The sequence below is a fragment of the Aquarana catesbeiana genome, linkage group LG04, assembly GCF_042186555.1.
Source record: "Aquarana catesbeiana isolate 2022-GZ linkage group LG04, ASM4218655v1, whole genome shotgun sequence".
Classification (NCBI taxonomy): domain Eukaryota; kingdom Metazoa; phylum Chordata; class Amphibia; order Anura; family Ranidae; genus Aquarana; species Aquarana catesbeiana.
The window spans coordinates 606,710,526-606,736,260 of record NC_133327.1 but is presented as its reverse complement, the minus strand read 5'-3'; the positions used below and the strand labels follow the sequence as shown (position 1 = coordinate 606,736,260).

Genomic DNA, 25,735 nt, shown 5'->3' with positions numbered 1-25,735 from the left:
TATTTATTTTTTTTGTCCCAAGTGATTGAATAATGACAAAAAAAAAAAAATATTTACAAAAAGTTGTCACTAAATGATATATTGCTCACATAGGCCATGGGCCTATGTGGAATTGCACCCCAAAATACATTCAGCTGCTTCTCCTGAGTATGGGGATACCACATGTGTGGGACTTTTTGGGAGCCTAGCCGCGTACGGGGCCCCGAAAACCAATCACCGCCTTCAGGATTTCTAAGGGCATAAATTTTTGATTTCACTCCTCACTACCTATCACAGTTTTGAAGCCCATAAAATGCCCAGATGGCACAAAACCCCCCCAAATGACCCCATTTTGGAAAGTAGACACCCCAAGCTATTTGCTGAGAGGCATGTTGAGTCCATGGAATACTTTCTTTTTTGACACAAGTTGCGGGAAAGTGACAATTTTTTTTTTTTGCACAAAGTTGTCACTAAATGATATATTTCTCACACAGGCCATGGGCATATGTGGAATTGCACCCCAAAATACATTTAGCTGCTTCTCCTGAGTATGGGGATACCACATGTGTGGGACTTTTTGGGAGCCTAGCCGCGTACGGGGCCCCGAAAACCAAGCACCGCCTTCAGGATTTCTAAGGGCGTAATGTTGTGATTTCACTCCTCACTACCTATCACAGTTTTGAAGGCCATAAAATGCCAAGATGGCACAAAACCCCCCCCAAATGACCCCATTTTGGAAAGTAGACACCCCAAGCTATTTGCTGAGAGGCATGTTGAGTCCATGGAATATTTTATTTTTTGACACAAGTTGCGGGAAAGTGACAATTTTTTTTTTTTTTGCACAAAGTTGTCACTAAATGATATATTTCTCACACAGGCCATGGGCATATGTGGAATTGCACCCCAAAATACATTTAGCTGCTTCTCCTGAGTATGGGGATACCACATGTGTGGGACTTTTTGGGAGCCTAGCCGCATACGGGGCCCCGAAAACCAAGCACCGCCTTCAGGATTTCTAAGGGCGTAAAGTTGTGATTTCACTCCTCACTGCCTATCACAGTTTTGAAGGCCATAAAAAGCCCAGATGGCACAAACCCCCCCCCAAATGACCCCATTTTGGAAAGTAGACACCCCAAGCTATTTGCTGAGAGGCATGTTGAGTCCATGGAATATTTTATATTTTGACACAAGTTGCGGGAAAGTGACAATTTTTTTTTTTTTTTTTGCACAAAGTTGTCACTAAATGATATATTGCTCAAACATGCCATGGGCATATGTGGAATTACACCCCAAAATATATTCTGCTGCTTCTCCTGAGTACGGGGATACCACATTTGTGGGACTTTTTGGGAGCCTAGCCGCATACGGGGCCCCGAAAACCAAGCACCGGCTTCAGGATTTCTAAGGGCGTTAAGTTGTGATTCCACTCCTCACTACCTATCACAGTTTTGAAGGCCATAAAATGCCAAGATGGCACAAAACCCCCCCAAATGACCCCATTTTGGAAAGTAGACACCCCAAGCTATTTGCTGAGAGGCATGGTGAGTATTTTGCAGCTCTCATTTGTTTTTGAAAATGAAGAAAGACAAGAAAAATGTATTTTTTTTTTCTTTTTTAAATTTTCGAAAGTTTGTGACAAAAAGTGAGGTCTGCAAAATACTCACTATGCCTCTCAGCAAATAGCTTGGGGTGTCTATTTTCCAAAATGGGGTCATTTGGGGGGGGGGTTGTGCCATCTGGGCATTCCATGGCCTCCGAAACTGTGCTAGGCAGTGAAGAGTGAAATCAAAAATTTACGCCCTTAGAAAGCCTGAAGGCGGTGCTTGGTTTTCGGGGTCCCGTGTGCGGCTAGGCTCCCAAAAAGTCCCACACATGTGGTATCCCCATACTTAGGAGAAGCAACAGAATGTATTTTGGGGTGTAATTTCACATATTCCCATGGCATGTTTGAGCAATATATCATTTAGTGACAACTTTGTGCAAAAAAAAAAAAGAAAAAAAAAAAGATTTGTCTCTTTCCCGCAACTTGTGTCACAATATAAAATATTCCATGGACTCGACATGCCTCTCAGCAAATAGCTTGGGGTGTCTACTTTCCAAAATGGGGTCATTTGGGGGGGTTTGAACTGTCCTGGCATTTTATGCACAACATTTAGAAGCTTATGTCACACATCACCCACTCTTCTAACCACTTGAAGACAAAGCCCTTTCTGACACTTTTTGATTACATGAAAATATAATTTTTTTTTTGCAAGAAAATTACTTTGAACCCCCAAACATTATATATTTTTTTTAAAGCAAATGCCCTACAGATTGAAATGGTGGGTGTTTCATATTTTTTTTTCACACAGTATTTGCGCAGCGATTTTTCAAACGCATTTTTTGGGGAAAAAACACACTTTTTTAAATTTTAATGCACTAAAACACACTATATTGCCACATGTTTGATGAAATAAAAAAGATGATCTTAGGCCGAGTACATGGATACCAAACATGACATGCTTTAAAATTGCGCACAAACGCGCAGCGGCGACAAAATAAATACATTTTTAAAAGCCTTTAAAAGCCTTTACAGGTTACCACTTTAGATTTACAGAGGAGGTCTACTGCTAAAATTACTGCCCTCGTTCTGTCCTTCGCGGTGATACCTCACATGCATGGTGCAATTGCTGTTTACATTTGACGCCAGACCGACGCTTGCGTTCGCCTTTGCGCGAGAGCAGGGGGGGACAGGGGTGCTTTTTTTTTTTTTTTTTTTTTCTTTATTTTTTTTTGCTTTTTTATCTTATTTTTAAACTGTTCCTTTCATTTTTATTTTTTTTTAATTAATTTTATTGTTATCTCAGGGAATGTAAATATCCCCTATGATAGCAATAGGTAGTGACAGGTACTCTTTTTTTTTTAAATTGGGCTCTATTAGACCCTATATCTCTCCTCTGCCCTCAAAGCATCTGACCACACCAAGATCGGTGTGATAAAATGCTTTCCCAATTTCCCAATGGCGCTGTTTACATTCGGCGAAATCTAAGTCATGAAATGCTCGTAGCTTCCGGTTTCTTAGGCCATAGAGATGTTTGGAGCCATTCTGGTCTCTGATCAGCTCTATGGTCAGCTGGCTGAATCACCGGCTGCATTTTCAGGTTCCCTGTTGGGACAGGAAAGCCAGAGAAAAACATGGAAGACGGTGGGGGGGGGGGGCATTCCCTCCCACTGCTTGCAAAAGCAGTCTAGAGGCTAATTAGCCGCTAGGATTGCTTTTACATGAAAGCCGACCGCTGGCTGAAAAGAATGATACCAAGATGATACCTAAACCTGCAGGCATCATTCTGGTATAACCACTCAAAGTCCAGCAACATACCAGTACGTTGCTGGTCCTTGTTAGGCATATATTGTAAACTTTTTTTTCATGCAGCCTGTGGGCTGAACGAAAAAAAGATATTGATCGGTGGGTATGCCCACCATTAGAATACCTCCATTCATCCACCCACTTCTAATGATGGGCATACATGCACCATTTATATATGCCGAAGCATGGGGGCATCCTCCCGCAAAAGGCAGGAGCAAATTGCTCCTCCACCCACTGCTGCCCCCACGCTTCGGCATATATGCTGAAGTATGTAACTGTGGTGGTGAAATCACCTCCGACAGCGCTGGAGTCACGGCTTTATATATCGTGGGAGCAAACGCTGTTGCTGTCAAGATAAATAAATCCGCGCTGCAACTGAATGGCGTACCTGCTAAGCAAATGATGGTTAACAATAAACCAAAGTAACATTACAGTATAACAGTAAGACTTACCATACCTGCAAAGCAAATACAAAAAAAAAAACATAGTAAAAAATAAAACATTTAACGCAACCTGTGCCTAAAATATATATATATGCCGAAGCATGGGGGCATCCTCCCGCAAAAGGCAGGAGCAAATTGCTCCTCCACCCACTGCTGCCCCCACGCTTCGGCATATATGCTGAAGTATGTAACTGTGGTGGTGAAATCACCTCCGACAGCGCTGGAGTCATGGCTTTATATATCGTGGGAGCAAACGCTGTTGCTGTCAAGATAAATAAATCCGCGCTGCAACTGAATGGCGTACCTGCTAAGCAAATGATGGTTAACAATAAAACAAAGTAACATTACAGTATAACAGTAAGACTTACCATACCTGCAAAGCAAATACAAAAAAAAAAACATAATAAAAAATAAAACATTTAACTTAACCTGTGCCTAAAATATATATATGCCGAAGCATGGGGGCATCCTCCCGCAAAAGGCAGGAGCAAATTGCTCCTCCACCCACTGCTGCCCCCACGCTTCGGCATATATGCTGAAGTATGTAACTGTGGTGGTGAAATCACCTCCGACAGCGCTGGAGTCACGGCTTTATATATCGTGGGAGCAAACGCTGTTGCTGTCAAGATAAATAAATCCGCGCTGCAACTGAATGGCGTACCTGAAAACAATAAAATGGTTACCAACAAAACACAGTAAACGGTAAAGTATAAAAAATCTGAAAAACAAACATGGTAAAACATAATAACAATAAAACATTGCAGAATAGAATAGAGTAAAAAAGAGCAGAACAATAGAGAGAGAATAGAGAGAGAGAGAAAACAATAAAACAACAACTATTTTTGGTTTTTTTATTTTATATTTTTTTTTGTGTTTTTATTTTTTTTACTTTTTTTAATTTTTTTTTTACACTTTTTTTTAGTAACTTTTAACTTTTGTAACTCGTTCCAGGTTTGGGTCTCTCAAAATGCAATGGCATCTTGGGAGACCCTGTGTTAGTGTGCCTAGTCTGTGCAGTGCTGAACCCTACGCTAATACTCAACTAATGTATGGTAGCGTTCAAAGCATTCACCCATGCAAAGACCAGGATTGCCAGGACAGGAGAGACAATAAGACCGGGTGTCACGCCTAAATCCGCGCTTGCTGCAGACACAACATCTTTTTTGGGGGGCTCGTTGGGTAGGGGTACTCGGGATGGCATAAAGAAAATGCCGCTCATGCAGCCGGCTTACTGCATTTGGTTGGGGAAGGTGAGGTAGAGCACCGTCTGGAAACAGAAGGGCTCTGACGATCTCTTCCTGGAATTTAAGGAAGGATCCAGTCTGTCCTGAAGCTCTGTATAGCACATGAGCGTTCAGCAAAGCCAATTGAAATAAATAAACAGACACTTTTTTGTACCAGCGTCTGGCCTTACGGGCAACTAGGTACGGCGCCAACAACTGGTCGTTGAGGTCCACCCCTCCCATATTAAGGTTGTATTCGTGGACACAGAGGGGTTTCTCCACAACACCAGTCGCCGTAGGAATTTGGGTCGTCGTGTCTGCATGAAGGGAGGTGAGAACGAAAACATTCTTCTTATCCCTCCACTTCATAGCGAGCAAATTATTATACTTCAAGCAGGCTCCCTCCCCCAGCCTAAGACGGGAATCTACAAGCCGCTGGGGAAAGCCCCGGCGATTAGGTCGCACGGTGCCACATGCTCCAATCTGCTGATCAAACAAGTGACTAAAAACTGGCACGCTCGTATAATAATTGTCCACGTACAAGTGGTACCCCTTTCCGAATAAGGGTGACACCAAGTCCCACACTATCTTGCCAGCGCTTCCTATGTAGTCAGGGCAGTTTGTCGGCTCTACGTGACTATCTTTGCCCTCGTAAACCATAAAACTATATGTATAGCCTGTGGCCCTGTCACAGAGCTTATACATCTTGACCCCGTATCTGGCACGCTTGCTGGGAAGGTACTGTTTGAATGACAAGCGGCCAGAAAATTTAATCAGGGACTCATCAATGCAGACAACTTGATGGGGGGTAAACAAGTCTGCAAAATGTTGGTTGAAGTGGTTTACGAGGGGCCGAATTTTGTAGAGCCGATCGTATGCAGGGTCTCCACGAGGACGACAGAGTTCATTGTCGTTGAAGTGCATGAACCGCAAAATCTGCTCGTATCGTGCCCTGGCCATGGAAGCAGAGAACAAGGGTGAATGGTAAATTGGGTCAGTGGACCAATATGACCGCAACTTACTCTTTTTATTCAACCCCATGAGGAGGGAAAGGCCCAGAAAGGTCTTAAATTCGGAGACCGTAATTGGTCTCCAATCTCTGGCAAGGGAGGACTGGGGATTAGCGGCGATGTGTTGACCAGCGTATAAATTGCTTTGGTCCACAATAGATCTATAGAGATCTTCGGTGAAAAACAGTGAATAAAAATCCAGTGGCGTAAAGTCAACTGTTTCCACCTGAATTCCGGGTTGGCCAGTGAAAGGGGGAAGTACGGGTGCTGCAGAAGTGGATGGTTCCCAATTCGGATTGGCCAATGCAGCAGGAAGGGCACTATGGGCACGACGGGCCTGTCTTTGTCTTCTTGGTGGCAGCGGGACACTACTAGTGCTTGCCACCTCGCCAGCTTGAACTGCACTTATGGGACTCGCCACGTCACCACGTGATACTGCAGTGCTGGATGTACGACCAGGGTGTACTAGGCCGCTGGTGCTTGCCAGTTCACCAGAAGGAATAGCGGCGCTAGTACTTCTCTGCTCCATACGAGAGCCCTGCAGTTCTTGCACTTCAAGGACAGAAGAAGATTGGGGTCTGGTACGCCTGACCTTAGCAGGGACCACAACTCTGTCATCAGAGCTATCTGTCATGGAGCCGCTGTCCTCTACAGGTTCGTATTCTGAGCCTGAACTTGACAGATGAGTGACTTCCTCTTCACTATCTGTCATACTCAGAAACGTGTAGGCCTCTTCACTAGTGTACCTTCGATTTGCCATTTTGGGCTCTAAATTTAGGGGTACACTAGTGAGACTCACAGGCAAAAAAGCTCCTGACTGTCAGCGACTGTATCAAAACGCTACCAAAAAACTGTTAGCGATCGCAGGGATCAGGCCTGACTCTGCGAACGCTGCAGTTATGTGTGCTTAGTGTTTTGTAAGTGTCAGTTATCGATCGATACTGCACTTGGGTGGGCTGGGCAGGGCTGGGCCGAGGAGCAAAACGCAGGTGCTAGCAGGTATCTGGGCTGATCCCGCTAACACTGCGTTTCAGGGAACCCTAAACTGCTGGGGAGTATAGATCTGATCGGATCAGATATCGATCCGCTCAGATACTATAGCACTAAGGGAGGTGTATGCTGCGTGCGTGGGTTTTAGCGGTACTGGCGCTAACCTGACGCTGCCTGGGGCGATGCAGACCTTATCTGACCCTAAAAATGTAATTTATATCACCGCCGGGCAATTAGGGGGTTAAAACTTTATAGGGTAATAAACGGCGGGTGCCCTAAAACTATAATAAACTGTAATAAACTGTAATAAACTACAAAAAATAAACTAGCTAACCAGCGTCACCCGTAACACTTATACGGTGATCGCTGGTGAAAGGGTTAACTAGGGGGCAATCAGGGGGTTAAAACCTTTAGCAGGTAGTATATGGGGGTCCCTGTCGCTATAAAACACTGACAGCGAACCTATATACTTACCTCCCTAACTAGCGTCACCTGTGTCACTAATACAGCGATCAGAATAACGATCGCTTAGCGACACTGGTGACGGGGGGTAATCAAGGGGTTAACTTTTATTAGGGGGGGTTAGGGGGGTACCCTGGACCTAAGGGGGGGTACCCTAGACCTAAAGGGGGCTAACCTAACTGCCCTAACACTTGTAACTGACACAAACTGACACCAATGCAAAAAAAAAAAAAAATGCTATTGGTGTCACAGTGACAGGGGGTACAGGGGGGTGATCGGGGGGTGATGGGGGGTGACAAGTGTGCCTGGCGTGTTCTACTGTTAGTGTAGTGTTGTGCAGACTTACTTGATGTCTTCTCTCCTCGGCGCCGGATCAAAAAGACCGACTCGAGGAGGGATGACATCACTTCCTTTCCCTCTGTTTACATTACAGAGGGAAAGGAAGCATTCTCATTCGCCGGGAGCGATCGGGAGGGGGTGGCCAACAATGGATGGCCTCCCCCTCACCTCTCATCGCCCGGGAAGAAATGGTGACCGCCTCGGGCACCGGGGGGGGGGGGACCGATTGGACCCTCCACCCGCGGAAGGCAAATCACGTATATGTACGTGATTTTGCCTGTCCGTGCCACCTTGCCGACGTAAATCGGCGTGAGGCGGTCGTCAAGTGGTTAAACATCGCCTATGGAGATTTTTAAGGGTAAAAGTTAAAAATGGCCATTCCACGAGTGGGCGCAATTTGAAGCGTGACATGTTGGGTATCAATTTACTCAGCGTAACATTATCTTTCACAATATAAAAAAAAATAGGCTAACTTTACTGTTGTCTTATTTTTTAATTCAAAAATGTGTATTTTTTCCAAAAATAGCGCACTTGTAAGACTGCTGCGCAAATACGGGGTGACAGAAATTATTGCAATGACCGCCATTTTATTCTCTAGGGTGTTCGAAAAAAAATGTATATTGTTTGGGAGTTCTAAGTAATTTTCTAGCAAACAAACTGTTTTTAACTTGTAAACACATCTCAAAAGAGGCTTGGTCCTTAAGTGGTTAATGGCTGATTAGAAAATACTGTCTAACAAAGCCATTCAGCAACCCTCCTCGATGTGACTGACTATGTTTGATCTGTGCAGCCGAATGTGGCTGCTCACTGATACTTCCTAGTAATGTTGTTGGTAACTGCCAACCAGTCCTGCCCTGTCCAGTCCCATCCACCCAGCCCCACCTCATCCATGATCATATCACAGCTTTCATATGATTGAGCATGCAGTATCATGCTCATTTATGAGCCAGCTTTCACAGGAAACAGTCTCATGAGAATGATGCTCTGCAGCTCTGCTCTGTACATGCCTTTCATCTCACAAAGCACAGAGATTGCGATCACTTGAAGGGGAATACTTCAACCCAAAAAAGGTAGAAGAACAGAACATTTTGTATTTTGGGGCATATACACTATATTACCAAAAGTATTGAGCCACCTGCCTTTACACGCACATGAACTTTACTGGCTTTCCAGTCTTAGTCCGTAGGGCTCAATATTGAGTTGGCCCATCCTTTGCAGCTATAACAGCTTCAGCTCTTCTGGGAAGGCTGTCCACAAGGTTTAGGAGTGTGTCTATGGGAATGTTTGATCATTGTTCCAGAAGTGCATTTGTGAGGTCAGGCACTGATGTGGACAAGAAGGCCTGGTTCGCAGTCTCCGCTCTAATTCCTCCCAAAAGTGTTCTATCGGTTTGAGGTTAGGACTCTGCAGGCCAGTCAAGTTTCTCCACCCCAAACTCGCTCATCCATAAGTAACATATTATGAAAAATTTACCTTAAAGCAAAGCCCTCCAGCAGCGCGCTGTCACTGCTGACAGTGCTTCCCTCTTCACCTGGTCTTCCTTCCAGGTTTGTGGGTTTCAGGCCATTTAAATAACTGATCTGGGGAGATGTCACTACTGTGCATGCACATGGAAGTAATTTCTGCGGTACAGCACTTATTATGCTGTCCCAACAGAGCACAGTGCGCATGTGCCCGTGAAGTCACTAGCTGCAGAAATAGTAAATATCTCCTAAATGGTGCACATTTAGGAGATATTCCTTGTACCTACAGGTAAGTTTTATTATAAGCTTACCTGTAAGTACAAGTCACCAAACAGTGTTTACTATTGCTTTAAATATAGGCACCACTTTGGCCTTGCACCAATCCAGTGCTACCATGGCAGTCATTAAAGAAAAACATTACAAATAATGGTTTGAAATAACAAACATGTCATACTTACCTGCACTGTGCAGTTCGATATGCACATAATGGCCCTGATCCTCGACTTCTGGGGTCCCTGGCGGTGCTGGTGGCTCCTTCCCGCATCGAGTGCCCACGTTGAAGAAGGCTCTCAACAGGTGGACACCCATGCGGGTGCACTCCCGAGTCTTGCTTCTGTGTACATTCACACAGAATGCAGGACTTGGCCCCGCCCCCAGCACCCACGTCATTGGATTTGATTGACAGCAGTGGGAGCCAATGGCTGCACTGCTATCAATCTATCCAATTAAGAGCCGAGACAACAGGCAGAGAGGTAGAGCGCGTCTCCGCCGAGGGAACAAACGGGCTCAGGTGAGTAAAACAGGGGCGCTGGGGGGCTGGTCAGTGTCAGAAGTTTTTTTCACCTTAATGCATCAAAACACAAGGGTTTACAACCCCTTTAAGCCATCTGGTCCAGGTCATTTATCCACCATTATTCTGTCTAAATGTTTCTGACTATATCAATTGTGGGCTATTGGCGTTCTTTTAGGGCTTTGTCAATACTGTCCCCATTATGGACTTAAGCTCCCCCATTTTCCTTTTTTTTATACAGTGCTGAAGAAGGTAGTTAATAAATTTGCCTTCTCTTTGTCCCCAGTCACCCACTCTAAATGATCTTGTAAAGGTCCTACATGCTCAGACCTGACCTTTTTTCTTATATTATATTATATTTGAAGACTTTGGGAAGGGGGGGGGGTGTATGCCCTATTCTTTTTTGCAGCCTGTTATTCGTTTTGAATGTTTGCCTTACTTTTTTACATATTTTGTTATATTTTTTGTAACTTTTAGATTATGATAGTGTTCCTTCTTTTTTTATATTTTTTAAATGCCCTTTTCCTATTATTTATAGTTTATCTAACTTTGGTTATGAGCCACAGGTTTTATTTTTAGGCTTTTAAATGTATTGAATATGGGAATATATTGTATCTTGCAGTAAAGTAATTTTTACTGTTCTTGTTTTTTTAGTAGATGATCCAGATGAAATGAAGGAAACTGCCGATGAACCAGGTGAGTATTTTATTGCAATAAACATTTAATCTTTTGCGGCGCTTTGAACGTTCTTCTCCAGCGGTACTTAGAGTCTAATCTGTCTACCACAGCTTCACAACAATACAGGGACAGAAGAGCCTGTAAACCTAAAGGGAACCTGCACAACTGTTAAATGTTTTTTTTTTAAGAAATTCTAGTGATTGAGAAAGTAGGCAAAAATGAATTGTATGCAATATATTGTAATCAATGGCATTCTAGGGTGGGTGGCCTGCATTGGGTACCACCACTTGGTAGATGTCCTGGTGTGACCCCCTGTGACTTGCAGAGTGGCAGCAGTGTGCTGGGTGCTTAAATACTCTTTCAGCACCTGGCACTGAAAAAAGCCAGAGATGTCAGGCGGCGTGATATCTGCCTGATAGTAGACATATAGCTCTGGCCAACAGACAGAGGCAGCAGCGCAGGTACACGTGGTCAGGTAAATAAACCACTGAGCACCAATGCTGGAGGAGGTTAAAGGGTTCTATTACAGCCTAAGCCTGCTAATTACCACCAAAGCTGGGTGAGGAAGGATTTCTATTAGAGCCTAAAGCTCACCATTAACTACAATAGTTAAGTGTTCTTGCATAGCAAGACCACTTACTGTTATCTCACATATATATTATTCTTATTATAGCCAAATTTACCACCCTAACTCCTCCCACAGTTTTTACATTATATAGACAAGTAATATACCGAAACGTGCGGATTGTTCCCGATTGTTGTGCTATTACTTTGTGTACTTTTGTGACCACCCCATGATCAGCCAAAACATTATGACCATAACATGATCAGCCAAAACATTATTACTAACCCCATGATCAGCCAAATAATTTATGACCACTCCATTATCAGCCAAAACATTATGACCAAAACATGATCAGCCAAAATATTATGACCACCCCATGGAAATAAATAATTTTTGAAAAAAAAAAATTTGAAAAAAAAAAATTTTGAAAAAAAAAAAAAAAATTTTTTTAAAAAGTAATAACTTTTGAAAAAAAAAATCATTTTTGAAAAAAATGTTCAGCTCTTTAAGCTACTGATGGGACTTCTTCAACTTTTTTACTACTATTTATACTTTTTAAAATATTAAGCTTTTTAACACTTTTCACAGTTAATCCAGTCACTCCAACCACACAAAAATTACTCAAGCCACTCCACCCAGTTACTCCGCCCACTCCAGTTGTAGACTACTGAAGGTGAAGGCAAGAACACTTCACACAATTTCCCCAGAAAAAGTAGCTTTTCTAGTTTGAAATGTTTTGCTTTAAGAAGGTTACATTTTCTAATCATTTGTGGGTTTAAATCAACATTCTTATTCAACGACATGAGAGAACATTCAAAAAAGTAGGATAGAAATTTTTTCTTGAACAAGTTTCTAACAGTGAATGTGGTTTTCATTACGGAAATTACATTCATTGCAAAATCAAATTTTAAAAATTAACAGAATATTGAAGTACTGTTAAACAACATTCATCAAGTCAGCAAATTTGTATTCATATGAATATCCATAGAAACGTTTGTTTAAAAATCTACTAGTATATAGTCAGCCCATTACTGCCACTTACACCAAGTATGGGGGAATACTTTACTCCCACGTTACAAGCCATAAAGCAAGGCCAATTTAGTGTCCACTTCTACCTGGTATTCAGTAGACATAATGTGACACATTTTTCTTCTTCATTCTTTTAAAGTTTCCCTATTCTCATATGTTTGCAACTATGCAGGAGATAACATCTTTGAGATCCTGTATGTTAAACAGATTGATATGCTAAGTTCAGTATCTCTGCATGAAGTTGCAACCATACCTACAGCTGATGCTGTGGACCCTTCTCTGGCCAGTTCTGCTTCTACCCCCAGTGTGCAAGATGTTTATTTTTAGGGTTATTAAAAGAACATTGTTGTTTGAGGGGTTTTTAAAAAAAATCATCCACTCTGGGTGCCAGATATGCTAGGTACTCTATTAAATATTATATGTATGTGTAATATATATATATATATATATATATATATATATATATATATATATATATATATATACTATTATTTATAATATAAATAATATCTATATTGTAAAGGATTTTGCACTATTTGTTTATTCAAATATGGCTCATTGTTTAAATCTTTACTGTTTATGTATGTTTACAGATGATGCAAATAAAATGAAAGAACTCGGCCATGAATCAGGTGATTATGAGATTGCATTGAATAAGTAAATGTTTAATGTAGTTTGAATAATTTTCTTCCTTATTTTAGCTTCAGTGTAATTGACATTTAACAGGCTTGCACCACTACCCAAAACTGTCAGACTCTTTTTTTTTTTAAGTGCCTGGGCCTGCATTTTATAATTACTCAGGATGAGCCTTGGGTCTGGGTTGCACAACCAGGCTGTTTGCAATTTGTAAAAATAGCAAACTAATGTGCTAATTTCCCACTACAGCAACCAGATAATAAAAATGCACTGGTTTGCCTATAAACTGTGGTTAGGTGGCTTAGAAAGGCCAATAGGGAGGGTGTTCCTATATCCCAGCCCCTCCCTATAAAAGTCAGGTGTCCCAGCAGCCTTTTGTCAGTGTGTGTGTGGAAGACTTGCAGTTAGACATGTGCAATTGGTTTCGTTATTAATTTGTTTTCAAAGGATATCCAAATGAAAGAAAGACACTTTTGATTTGGTGGCAAAAACCTACACATGAGTTGTAGATCTCAGAAGAGACCCAACACAAACATTAACAGCATCATTTTTTGTGGGGGGATTTCAGATACTGGAAACATGTTCACAATTAAGACTATTGCCTTGACCACAACACAACATCTTCTATGCAATGATGTAAAGATACTAAAGATTTTGCAGTATTTTATTACTTAATTTTAACAAGTTGATCTTTCTATTTACCTATGTTAACAGATATCTCAGATGACATGACAGAACCTAGCCAAGAACAAGGTGAGGATATGATTATGCTCTTTGGATAAAGTCTTTTCTCAGTGGATTTACTGTCATATACAACTCTGGATGGCCATATCACTTAATGTTTGGTTTAGATTATTTCATGCTTTGCCTTGATTCCTCCATACAAGTAACCATGATTGCATAGTGAACACATCGCAAACGCCTATGTACACCGCCCCATAGTGTCACAAGGATGTGCTATAGGTGTTAATAAACAAATGTTTAAAGCGATTAAAGAATGCAGAGAGCGCCTACTTTTTATTGTGATTTTCAGAATTATGAAAATACTTTTTAAGTTATATTTCTTGCTTTAATTTGTGACAATTTTTCTGTTTCTGTATTTAGCAGAAAGCAGTATGACAGGAGCTGTTTTACAATCAGGTAAGATTGCTTTAAATTTGCTACATTTTCGAAAAGGTCAAGATATAAACATATGAACCTTGGTTGTTTTTCATTTTAAGGCCCAAATTACATTACTTTAAACTTTTCATTGTAAAATTGCATATAAAATCTGGGTCATCTATATGGTCAAAACACAACAAGATGAAGAATGGCGCTATCCCCCTGCAGTGGGGTTTGAGGTAAGTGAACACCCCACCTCTAATCTAAAAAAAATCCTGTACACGGTGCTACAGCATTTTGCAGATTGAAGACACTTGCACTTTTTGAACTTTTTTCTTCACCATTCAAAATTTGTTTTTCACCATTCTAAACAGATGTGGACTTATTATTTTTTATTATATAATTTTCATTCATTTTTTTTATATAATATTTTTTTTTATTCTCACATGTTCTATCCTATATATTTTTCCATCGCATATTTTGCACATGTTTTGTGTATTTTGGGTTTTTTCCTAAATCTATGACTTATTGGTCTATGTTTGCGGTATCACAGTACCGTTTTTTTCACTGTTCAAGGGGTGTCACTTGTAATAATTTATATGTCACTGTATGTTAAGGTAATGCTATACTATGTTCAACATTTTTAGGTTATTTTTATCACATTAGGAATCACTATCACATTGAGCAATTGATCTCTATGTGTGATTACCACTATTATTGTATATTGATAATTCACTTTCAAACACTTATGATTTAGGATTTTTTTTAGATTAGAGGTGGGGTGTTCACTTACCTCAAACCCCACTGCAGGGGGATAGCGCCACTCTTCATCTTGTTGTGTTTTGACCATATAGATGACCCAGATTTTATCATTCAATTTTTAGAGTGGCAGCTAGCACTAGGACGTTTATAGTATACAGAGAGCAGTGGTAGTGGGACGAGATTTGGTGGCTTTCTTCTTGTTCACGCACAGTTTTTTGTAAAATTGCATATAACTAATATTATAGAACATATGAAGCATAGACTATTTAGAATTTATTAGTAGAGCCAATGTATGTGTTGTCAGCAACTCCTGCCTGTGCGGTCTACTTTATGCTCTAGATCATTGTTTCTCAACCTTAGTGAGAGCAGCACTGAGTAAATGCTTCCAAAACATTCCATGCTCCAACAGTAAAAAAAGGTAATACTCATTCAGGAAATATATGGGAATCCTAGAAATGTTTGAGTTCTTCCAGGAAGAAGGGGAATACTTTCAATGAGAACTCTTCTTACAGGGACAGCTGACCAAGGCTCTAAGAGGGGAATTTCTCTCACTGGCAGATTTACTCTAATTCCATGTTACATGACTGGGAAGGGCAGTGATGGGAATTTTGCCCAATGGTACACAGACAATAAAGAAACTATGGACTGCCAAACCATACACAAAAAATATCTGTGTACCCACTCGCTAGAATAGTACCTAAAGATGCTATTCTGGAGATCTGGGGATACAGAGGCATCACTCTCAATGGAATAAAAATTTAATCTCTAAGTGGCCTCACGCACAAATTCGAGCAGAACACCTTTTTCAAAGAGGTACCCTCTTATCATATGAAGCCCTGCAAGCAAAAATGCTTAACTCCCATTATCCTTTCTGGACCTATGTCCAATTGAGACATTTCTTCAATTATCCAAAAACATCCCTAGACTGGTCTTGCAATCACACTACGTTTGAAGCATACTGCACGAGATCCACCCCACAACGCCACACGGTGTCCTTCATGTACGCTCTACTCTATGCCAAATACGATGCTAAACCCAGTGGACCTTGTCTAAAGTGGGAAAATACCTTGACCTCTCTTTCACCGAAGAAGAATGGGATAACATGTATACCAATATACACATAGGCTAAATAAACGTCACAATGCAAGAAACTGGCTATAAATTACTCACAAGCTGGTACCACACACTCACCCAATTAAGTGAATTCTCCCCTACATATTCACCTCTTTGCTGGAAATGTGGCTCTGAACATGAATCCTTGCTACACATCTGGTGGTCCTGCCTAAAAATACAACCATTCTGAAAAGAAGTGCATGAACACATTTCCAAAATTACTACATTTACATTAAATTTCACCCCGGCACAATATCTCCTACACCACTCTTCACTTCCACACTCCACATATCGTAAATCATTGGCCCTCCACCTGGTAAACACGGGTAAATGGTATATTCCAATGAAGTGGAATATAAATACACCACCCACCCTATCCGACTGGATTAGATGTGTAAAAGAGACAGCAGAAATGGAAGAGCTGATAAATATAGCAATATACACCCCCTTCAAATTCACCCAGACATGGGCTTGTTGGTTACATCACTCAGGCTCCCTATAAACAAGTGACATGGATACACCTTAAACGGTGTCCTTTATTATAAGACTCTTGAGAGGAGAGGGACCCCATATTATCCCCTTTCCTTATCCCTCGTCTACCTATTAATACCTTGTCTCCCCCATCCTATCTGAAAAAAAGGTAGATGACAACTAGTTCCACATTACCCCCCCTCTTCCCTCTCTCCCTATACACTTCTTACTCATCACCTATCCCTCCCGCTTCTCTGGGATTAAAACCCTCTTATGTCTTCACTGAGCAAATAATATACCCTGATATTGCAAAACGGTGAATTACATCTATCCCATGGTGGAGGACAGTTTACACCCATTAGGGGTGTTTGGGGATAGGTTGGGGGGTGACCAAGTTTCACATCATGGCGAGGCTCTTTCTCTACCAAATAATTGTATAACCTGCATAATATGTTTATGTGCCTCTTCTTTTGATAATCTGAATACCGTAATTATTCTTAATGTTTCTCCTTTTTTTTGGAAAACTTTTACAATGTACTTACGACATGTATGTGTTCTTACTCCATTGAAAATTTTCAATAAAAATATGGTAAAAGAAAGGAAGACAATGGAAAAAATATAATCTGTAATAAAGAAATGTAAAAACATTTAATTGTAAATCCTTACTATACAGATGCCTCAGCTAATAAATACGAGTATAGAAACATTTTAAAGCGGAGTTCCAGTCAGAAAACAAATTTAACATTATTCTGCATTCAATACAAAGAACAACCTATGGAAATTTTTTTTTTTTTACTCACCTCTTCAGGTCTGTTGCTAGGGGGTCCCTCGTAATCTGCCTCTTCCTCTCCAAGGTGCCTGACGTCACATTTCTCTTGGTGCCTGTGCTTGCTAGTGCTCCTGGGAGATGTCTGTCATCATTTCCCAGGAGTCACTGGGCAGCGCCGAGGGCTTTAATAGCGTTATGTTGTCATAACAATGGGGCGGGACCTTCCTCCATCGCCGCCCGTTGTTATGGCAACGTTACAAACAATCAGCGCCACGGCCGCCGCTAAATTCGCGAGAGGTGCATGTTGGTTACCCAGCATGCACCTCTCCCTGTATATTCCAGGAAGCAATCGTGATTTGGCTTCATATGCCCACATCAACGATGGAAACGGCCAAATACGGAGGAAACAAATTTAACAGTAAGGAATTTATTTCTTACCATAAGATATATAGATCATTGTATACTTTTATTTTAATTTAGTTAGTACTAAAAATATTACACAAAAAAAAAATTTCGCTGGAACTTCGCTTTAAATTTAGACATTTTTTTTTTTTTCATGAGCATTTTTCAATCATTATTTTTTTTTGCACTGGTTGCCTTGTTTACATATGAATGTGTATGTACATGGAGTCCCAAAACCATGATGTACTGTATGTCTGAGGTGTTTCCTATTAGAAGACCCCGATGCTGGCTTCTGATCTATGCACCTGTGTTATCTTGTGTTTTCTATTACATTGGGTAGGTCTGTTGCCATGCATTGACATGCACTGGCAATTCTATGACATGAACTTTTTTGGTAAATGCATGTTAAAACACCACAGAAATGTGAACCAGCAACAATAAAACTAAGGGAAAGTCCATGTGCATGCGTTGCAGTGTGTTAGAGGTTTTAACGAGTTCTTAAGTGAACCTGTTTTTTCCCAAGCAGGGCAAAACAACAAGTTCACATTTATTTCAGCCCTTACTGCTATGCATACTTACTATCCCTTCTTTTCCATTGCCGTAAGTGACAGAGCAGTGTGCCTAAGAAACCATTTGGCAAACACCTGCACTGTTAAAAGCCCCATCAGGCCTAGCAGTAATTCTAGTGGGGAGACGAGGCAACAGAAGAGCAAAGAGTTAGTGAATATACTGTATGCATCTGGTTGTATACAAGGTTTATACAAGGGGAGCTTGTTGCTTCGCCCATGCAGGGCAAATCACAGGTTTTCTTTATTAAAGAATATGTGTATTTGTATGTTTTGTTTATTGCACAAGCAGGCTATAAAATAGGTACATGGTAAAAATGATGCCCCCACTTCCTAACACCAAAAGTTAAAAGGATTCAAATTTGAACTGAAAAGCAGTTTATCAGCAGTATCTCTGTAAGATGATCATTTTCAAACATTGATAACTTTATTCCACAGTCTGTTGCAGTTTGCTATTAAAAGTCAGTACTTACTCTTTACTTATTTTAGCAGGAGGGTCAGAGGACACTGAGAAACCTCATCAGCATGCAGGTAACAAACTTAATATTAGTTATTTTGTTTTCTGCTGTCATATACACTCTGCCCTGATATTTATTTGTATTGAATAAAAGATAATTTGCCATATACCCAGCTTATACCAAACCAATTGCTGCCAGTTTTTTATTGTAAGTTTTGGATGGAATTTGAAAGGGTTAGAACCTCTACAGCAGTGCCCAGGGCAAATATGTCAAACTGCCCCCCCTCCGTACATCCGTTCATGATGTGCAAGCTTAGGGGATCCTACGGCCAGAGGTCTCTCGCTTGTCAAAATCACTACTTCTGTCAGCCTTGTAACAGAAGGAAGGCACCCCCATCTCTACAGTAAACCTATGGCGCCCAGTGCAACCTCCCTTCCCGCCCACCAGTTGTGCTGGCCCTGCTCTAGAGTATTAGGATTTTAGTACAGTCTGTGTCCACATTGAAGAGATTTTCACTCACTTCTTGTCCTAGTGAGCAGAATTAAATGGTCCCATTGGGGTCACAAACAGCTACAAAAAACTCTCAAAGGCTCTTATCATTTGTATTTTCAACAAACAAAACTTAAAACAAATCATTTTAACTGGAGTTTGTTTATATTATAGCATGATCGGATAATAACGTTAGCTTCTTCTGCACTTCTGTTTGCAAGCGACTATAAGTGGCCAAGACTTGTTTAGTTGAAAAAGTTATTGAATATGCTTGAATATGTTTCCTTTATTTTACTGATCATATTTCCCTTTTTATTTTTAGTGGAAGATTCAGATGGAAGTTCTATGAAAAATGTTGGCATAGATCAAGGTTTGTAACATGAAGAACATGTGTGTTACTTGTTGCCCTGAGATCCAGGAATGTTGAGAAGCTAATGGCTCAGCTTCATGGTCGCATAATACTAAACCATAATGTAGGTAACACACTTATGCCCACACGGTCGGACATTGATCAGACATTCTGACAACAAAATCCATGGATTTTTTCCGACGAATGTTGGCTCAAACTTGTCTTGCATACACACGGTCGCACAAAGTTGTTGGAAAATCCGATCGTTCTGAACGCGGTGACGTAAAACACGTACGTCGGGACTATAAACAGGGCAGTAGCCAATAGCTTTAGTCTCTTCATTTATTCTGAGCATGCGTGCCACTTTGTGCGTCGGATTTGTGTACACACAATCGGAATTTCCGACAACGGATTTTGTTGTCGGAAAATTTTATAGCAAGCTCTCAAACTTTGTGTGACGGAAATTCCTGTGGAAAATGTGTGATGGAGCCTACACACGGTCGGAATTTCCGACAACAAGGTCCTATCACACATTTTCCTTCGGAAAATCCTATCATGTGTACAGGGCATAAGTGTGGAATAAAAGAAAGAATACAGACATACTGGTGTGATTATTTAAAGGTATTATTACCTGCTAGGATGATCATGCACCTGTAGAGAAACAAGTATCTGTTCTAAATGGATCAGTGAACTAAAATATGTATATCTTTTATAATATAAAACTAGTAAATGTGCATCTTGAATGTCTAATTGGGAATAGTGTGTTTTATTTAGGTGTGAATGCCATTAGTAATGTAGCCTTCACTATGGTGCCAAATGGATGTCATAGATATGAAGGATGTCTGCATACAGATAATAAGTTAGCATGGCAATCCATACTACAGCATATAAGCTCCAGAAATATTACCATTTTAGCACACGGCTCTACAAAGATGGTTGTATGAATATGGCAGCCACAGTATTATACTGAGGTTGATTTACTAAAAAGTCAGGTTTAGTCGACTCAGTGTTTAGACAAACCGACTTTTATTCCTAGACTAGGGCAGGAATTCAGCTTTTCGTCCTTATGTCTTGGAAAATCCTAACAATGGATTCCAACCTGACAGGTTGGAGAGAAGTTATAGACACTTTGTCAGTGTAGGGGACTTGGGTGTCAGAGGAATCCTGTTTTCCAATCAGCATTCTGGAACTTCAGTTGATTCGATCATCCCTACAGCACTGAGCCTCCTGAATTGAGGGTCACCCAATCCAGATTCAGTCAGACAATGCCACAGCAATGATACATACTGTATTTAAATCTCTGTGGAGGAATCAGAGGTCTTTCCACTGCAAGAGAGGTAGAAAGGATTTTGTGCTGTGCAGAATGTCATGTTCCACCCTGTTCCCCAGGGACAGATCTTGACCTTATAATAAACAGGCTTGGATCAACATTTGGCCTTGGGTATTATAAAGGGGGAAATCTAAGCCCTTTCAATCTTATTCCAAGTGTCGCTAGTTTCCTATTCCTTGGTTAATAGGGTGTCTCTTGTGTAAATCCTCCTGTGAAACCAGCTAGGACTCCATCAGATTTGAATTTGATTGTTGGAACTTCAAATGCTGTCTTTTGTGCGTATGAGGGATATTCCTTCTTCCACATACTGACAAGGTTGCTTCCCTTGTCACCATCACCTCTGTGAGGTATAAGTTTGAGCTGGTGACTTTATCTTGTAAAGAACACTTTCTAGTCTTATATATAAATAGATGGCCTCTGTAGTGAAATATTAAGGTAGAAAATTATAAACATGTACCATCATCCAGGAATGAATAATTTACAAGGTTTGGAAGCCTGATCCCCAATCAGGCGACCTAAAGAAATGGGGGCATATTGGACTATTGCGGTATAATAAACATTGGTGATAATATAGAAAATAAATCAGTGATATGAGATTGTATAGTAGATTTTATTGATGCAGAAATACAAATCTTGATAATACAATACAGCATGATAGAGTTAAAAACATAGCGCCAGGTAGGGACGTGGTTGTACAATAAAACAATTGATCTCAGAAGTCAATTCCTCGACTGTCCGCGAAACTAGTCGAGGAATTGACTTCTGAGATCAATTGTTTTATTGTACAACCACGTCCCTACCTGGCGCTATATTTTTAACTCTATCATGCTGTATTGTATTATCAAGATTTGTATTTCTGCATCAATAAAATCTACTATACAATCTCATATCACTGATTTATTTTCTATATTATCACCAATGTTTATTGTACCGCAATAGTCCAATATGCCCCCATTTCTTTAGGTCGCCTGATTGGGGATCAGGCTTCCAAACCTTGTAAACTTTCTAGTCTTACACAAAGATAATGGGGTGTTAGGACCCAGAGCCTTCTTCCTTCCTAAGTTAGTTCCACCATTTCATCTCAATAAGGACATTGTTCTGCTGTCTCTGTTCAGCTACAGTACGTCAGATAGACATTTCTCTTTACTGTCTGGATATAGTTTGTGCTATACGGTTTTCCTTGCAGTCACTGCCTTTATTGGAAAAATGAATGCTCTCTCTTTTTCATCCCTGATGGTCTGAGTAGAACCACCATATCACTGTGGCTCAGACAGATCATTGTTCAAGCATATGATCTTAAGGACAAGGTTCTACCCTTTCCTGGTAAAGCTCCCTCTACTACATCTCTGAGTGCCTTTTGGGCTTTGTGGTAACAGGCAACTGTTTCCCAAATCTGCAAGACTGCCATCTGCTCTTTTGTTCACAAATTTTCCATGTTTTATCAGGTACATGTTCAGACCTCATCTGATGCCAACTTTGGGAGTAAGGTCCTTCAGGCAGCTCACTGAGCCACAGGCAGTCTCCAGTTTTGTTGTTTTGTTATATATACCTGTTAATGCTTTATTACTATTCCCCATCCCTCAATTGGACTGCTTTTGGAGGTTTCTCTTGTCTCTGAATCTTCTAATGAGTGAGAAAGAAAATAGGATTTTTGTACTTAGTTTTTTTGCAATTCATTAAGGGAAACAAGTCCCATCCCTCTGTGTTGTGCTGTCTTACTCCTAGTACTGTTTCTCTACTAACTAAGGCATGCTGGGAGTGGGAGTTGTACCAGACCAGTCACTGTTTTTTTTTCTTTTCTTTTCTTTTTGCCAGTGTACAAATCCCCTTGTCAATGACAGTATGACCCAATTGTCCCTGATACTTGAACCTATTAATGAACTCCAAGAAACTGATTTTATAGAGACTACAAACATTCTATTTTAATATTGTCCTAATATGTGAGGGATTGCTGCAGGTATGACAGAGGTTTGCCCTTGTCTATTGTATATTGTTTGTGTATTCTGCACAAACCAATCCACCACAATTATCTAGACCCCAGTCACCAGAATGCTGATATAAAACGGGGAAATTAATGTATTACATGCAAGAAGAATGCCAGTGCTATGTTGAAAGCAGAAAAATAAATACCACTATGTGACCTGAAACTCAGATTACACACAGAGCAGAATAAGTAATTGTACTCATTCAATCCCCCCCAATCTTCCTCCCTGCCTGCTCTGCTCAGATGGCTACATAGTTAAGTTCCAGCCAGAGAGATGGAGTCTGAAAGCAATCAGCATCTGCTGTGGGCTCTAGAAAATTCATAATGCAGAACAAAACCAGTGGTTTGAATGCACCCTGAACTAAACGTATGGAATAAAACATTTGTTTAAATATCTATAATATAGAACATGCATTTACAAACGCGTTCTTCCTCCAGTGAAAAACTATTAACCCTGTAAGAGTCATGCAAAAAAAAAAAGGCAATTTGATACATATGTCAGTTTGTGCACAGTATTTCTCCATAGTGGGGGGGGGGTGTTAGTCTTAGATAATTAAAATTATACTGTAGCTATGCTATTAATTCTTTATTTTTTTTATTCTATTGCTTTCTTTATTTATTTCTATTAACATCCTTATACTGTACATGTGCTTTATGACTGTACTTTGTTATTTAAATTAACATCTCTGACTAAAATGGACTGCTACTCCGTTATTCAAATGAAACTTGTCTATGTAAACATTTTTGGATGACATTGTCAAAAAATTGATAGCTTTCAAAAATTGCATCTTTTTCCTGCATCTCTCATTTTGATCAAAAAAAGTGTTTTATTCTTGTTTGTTTTTTTGTGGTTACTGAAAGCTGTTGAGATTTTTTTTTAAAAACTTGCTTTATTATTAAATACTTCTATTTGAAAATCTTTTCCAATGCTGAGCCTGAATTTCAAGTGACTCTCATATGCAGATTTAAAAAAAAAAAGTCGATTTATTTTCACACACACCTCCCTACTGGCCAATCATTAGGATGGGCATCTTTACTAGCCAGTAATAAAAAGAAGGAATCAGCATGATAGTTTTCAATGCTGCTAGGAAGTGTCAAGGTTTGCATATTAGAGCGCTCCAGAGTTTGGGGCTTACCAGCTTTTAGGTAACGATAAAAAATATGCATGTTTTGCTGGTGAATAAGGCAGTGCATGCTTTTTTTTTTTTTTACCAGGGGCTAGTTTAGAAAGATTATAAGCCATATGTTCTTAATTCCATAAATACGCATTTTCATTGAACAATATATATAAATATTTTATTGCAGTATTTCCTTTTTTTTTTTTTTCTAGTAAATAAAAAATATATACACAGTATAAGCAAAATAATTCAATCAGAAAATCAGCGAACATGATAATGATATCTAGGCAAGTGTACAGTAATTAACTCTGCAGGTCTACTCAGATTACCAGTGAACCTTTCTATATAAGTATGTGAACATTGTGGATTGTTTATAATCTTATTAGTGATTTCTAACACACATTTTTTTTCTTTAAAACATGCAGCCTAAACAGTCTGTTCAACATGTTTGCTGATATGCAATGTCTGACTTTCTATTAAAAGTCAACAGTTAAGCTGTTCTCTCCATCTATAAAGCAAGCCACAGATTATATAATTTTCTTTCCTTCCACTGCGGGTGAAAGGAAAGAAAATCGCTCAATTCTCAGTGCTGTTGTATTCTGCCGGTGGGGTATGCGGGTAGCTTTCCTTGCTGGCAGAACACAATGATCACTGCCGGCTGCTATAGCTGGTGCAGCTGTACAAAATCTGGTGCAGCTGTACAAAATCTGTGCAAAATCTGGTGCACCTGTACAAAATTTTTTCTTGTTCAATTAAGCTTTGACAAAAAAACCTGGAAGCTGATTGGTTTGCATGCAAAGCTGCCCCAGATTTTGCACACTCCAGTTTTAGTAAATGAACCCCACAGTAAATTTCATAATGTTTTCCGGCATATGGTGACTACGCAGTGATGTGAACTGGCCACATCGGAGACATGGCATTTTGCCTTGTCTTGCGGTGGGGATGCTGTGGGAATGTGTTACTGTATGTCCACTGGTTATGCCATGGTTAGTTATTTACAAGCTCAATAGTTTGTGGTAATAATCAGAATCTCTCCTTCAGCCTTACTTCTCAGGGATTGAGTTTTCATTACTTGAATTTCTTCTTTGTCAGAGTAGAAGTAGTTATTTTATAGTCCACGGTTAAAATATATTGCTACTCAGCAGAAAGAATAATGTCAAGTCTCAGGGACCATGCAGAGATGCTGCTGTTAGGTTACCCTGTCACCAGATCTGACAAATGAAACTTTCGAATCTCTAATATTAATCCAGCTAAATAATGTATCAATATTGATTGATAAACTCCCTGTAATGCAAACAAAGCTGAGGCTAAGCATTATTTCCTTAGACCGCAGACATGTGTAACAGCTGACAAATTGCTGAGTATGGCATCACAAGACATTTCAAAGTTTTCATCTTTGATTGTTTTACAACTTGTCCCATTTAGTTTGATGTTTGTTAAGCACAAAATTGTGGTTTATGGGTGGTTTAGAGACTGATTGCTTCTGTGTCATGGTTATTTGGCTAGGCATGGATCAGTTAATCAATAATACAACTTCTTTTTTATCCCCTACTGTATATTTTCCTTATAAAATGTTTTTATTAAGATATTTTCAGTTTAAAAAACATCAGGCAAAAAGGAATCTTTCTACTTGGTGTACTTTCCCTAACGTAAAGAAGGTTGGCACTAACTGTTCTTTCTCTGTTCTGGTATATTGCTGATGTCAGATCATTCATGTTTGAATCTAGAGCTTTTCTTAAAATTGGAATCTACCAAAACAATTCTCTGTACCATTTTTTGATTTTAAATGGATTATTGAAATGTTACAATCTCTTCCGGGTTTTTATTTCTGCTCGTGACCCTAATGGAAAGATGTTTCCCTTGTCTCCTA

General features: G+C 40.1%; 1 protein-coding gene across 6 annotated transcripts in view; it reads left to right on the top strand.

Annotated features, from left to right (window-relative positions):
• MACROD2 (mono-ADP ribosylhydrolase 2) overlaps nucleotides 1-25,735 on the top strand; it is a 3,509,413-nt gene that overhangs the window by 3,341,048 nt on the left and 142,630 nt on the right. Inside the window, exons 11-16 of one of the 6 annotated variants that reach the window (XM_073628250.1) lie at nucleotides 10,703-10,741; nucleotides 12,911-12,949; nucleotides 13,668-13,706; nucleotides 14,061-14,093; nucleotides 18,627-18,668; nucleotides 19,407-19,454. In XM_073628250.1, coding sequence (XP_073484351.1) covers nucleotides 10,703-10,741; nucleotides 12,911-12,949; nucleotides 13,668-13,706; nucleotides 14,061-14,093; nucleotides 18,627-18,668; nucleotides 19,407-19,454 — 240 coding nt within the window. Of the gene's footprint in view, nucleotides 1-10,699; nucleotides 10,742-12,910; nucleotides 12,950-13,667; nucleotides 13,707-14,057; nucleotides 14,094-18,626; nucleotides 18,669-19,406; nucleotides 19,455-25,735 lie in introns of all 6 variants that reach the window. The other 5 variants (XM_073628248.1, XM_073628249.1, XM_073628246.1 and 2 more) reach the window with 5 other exon arrangements.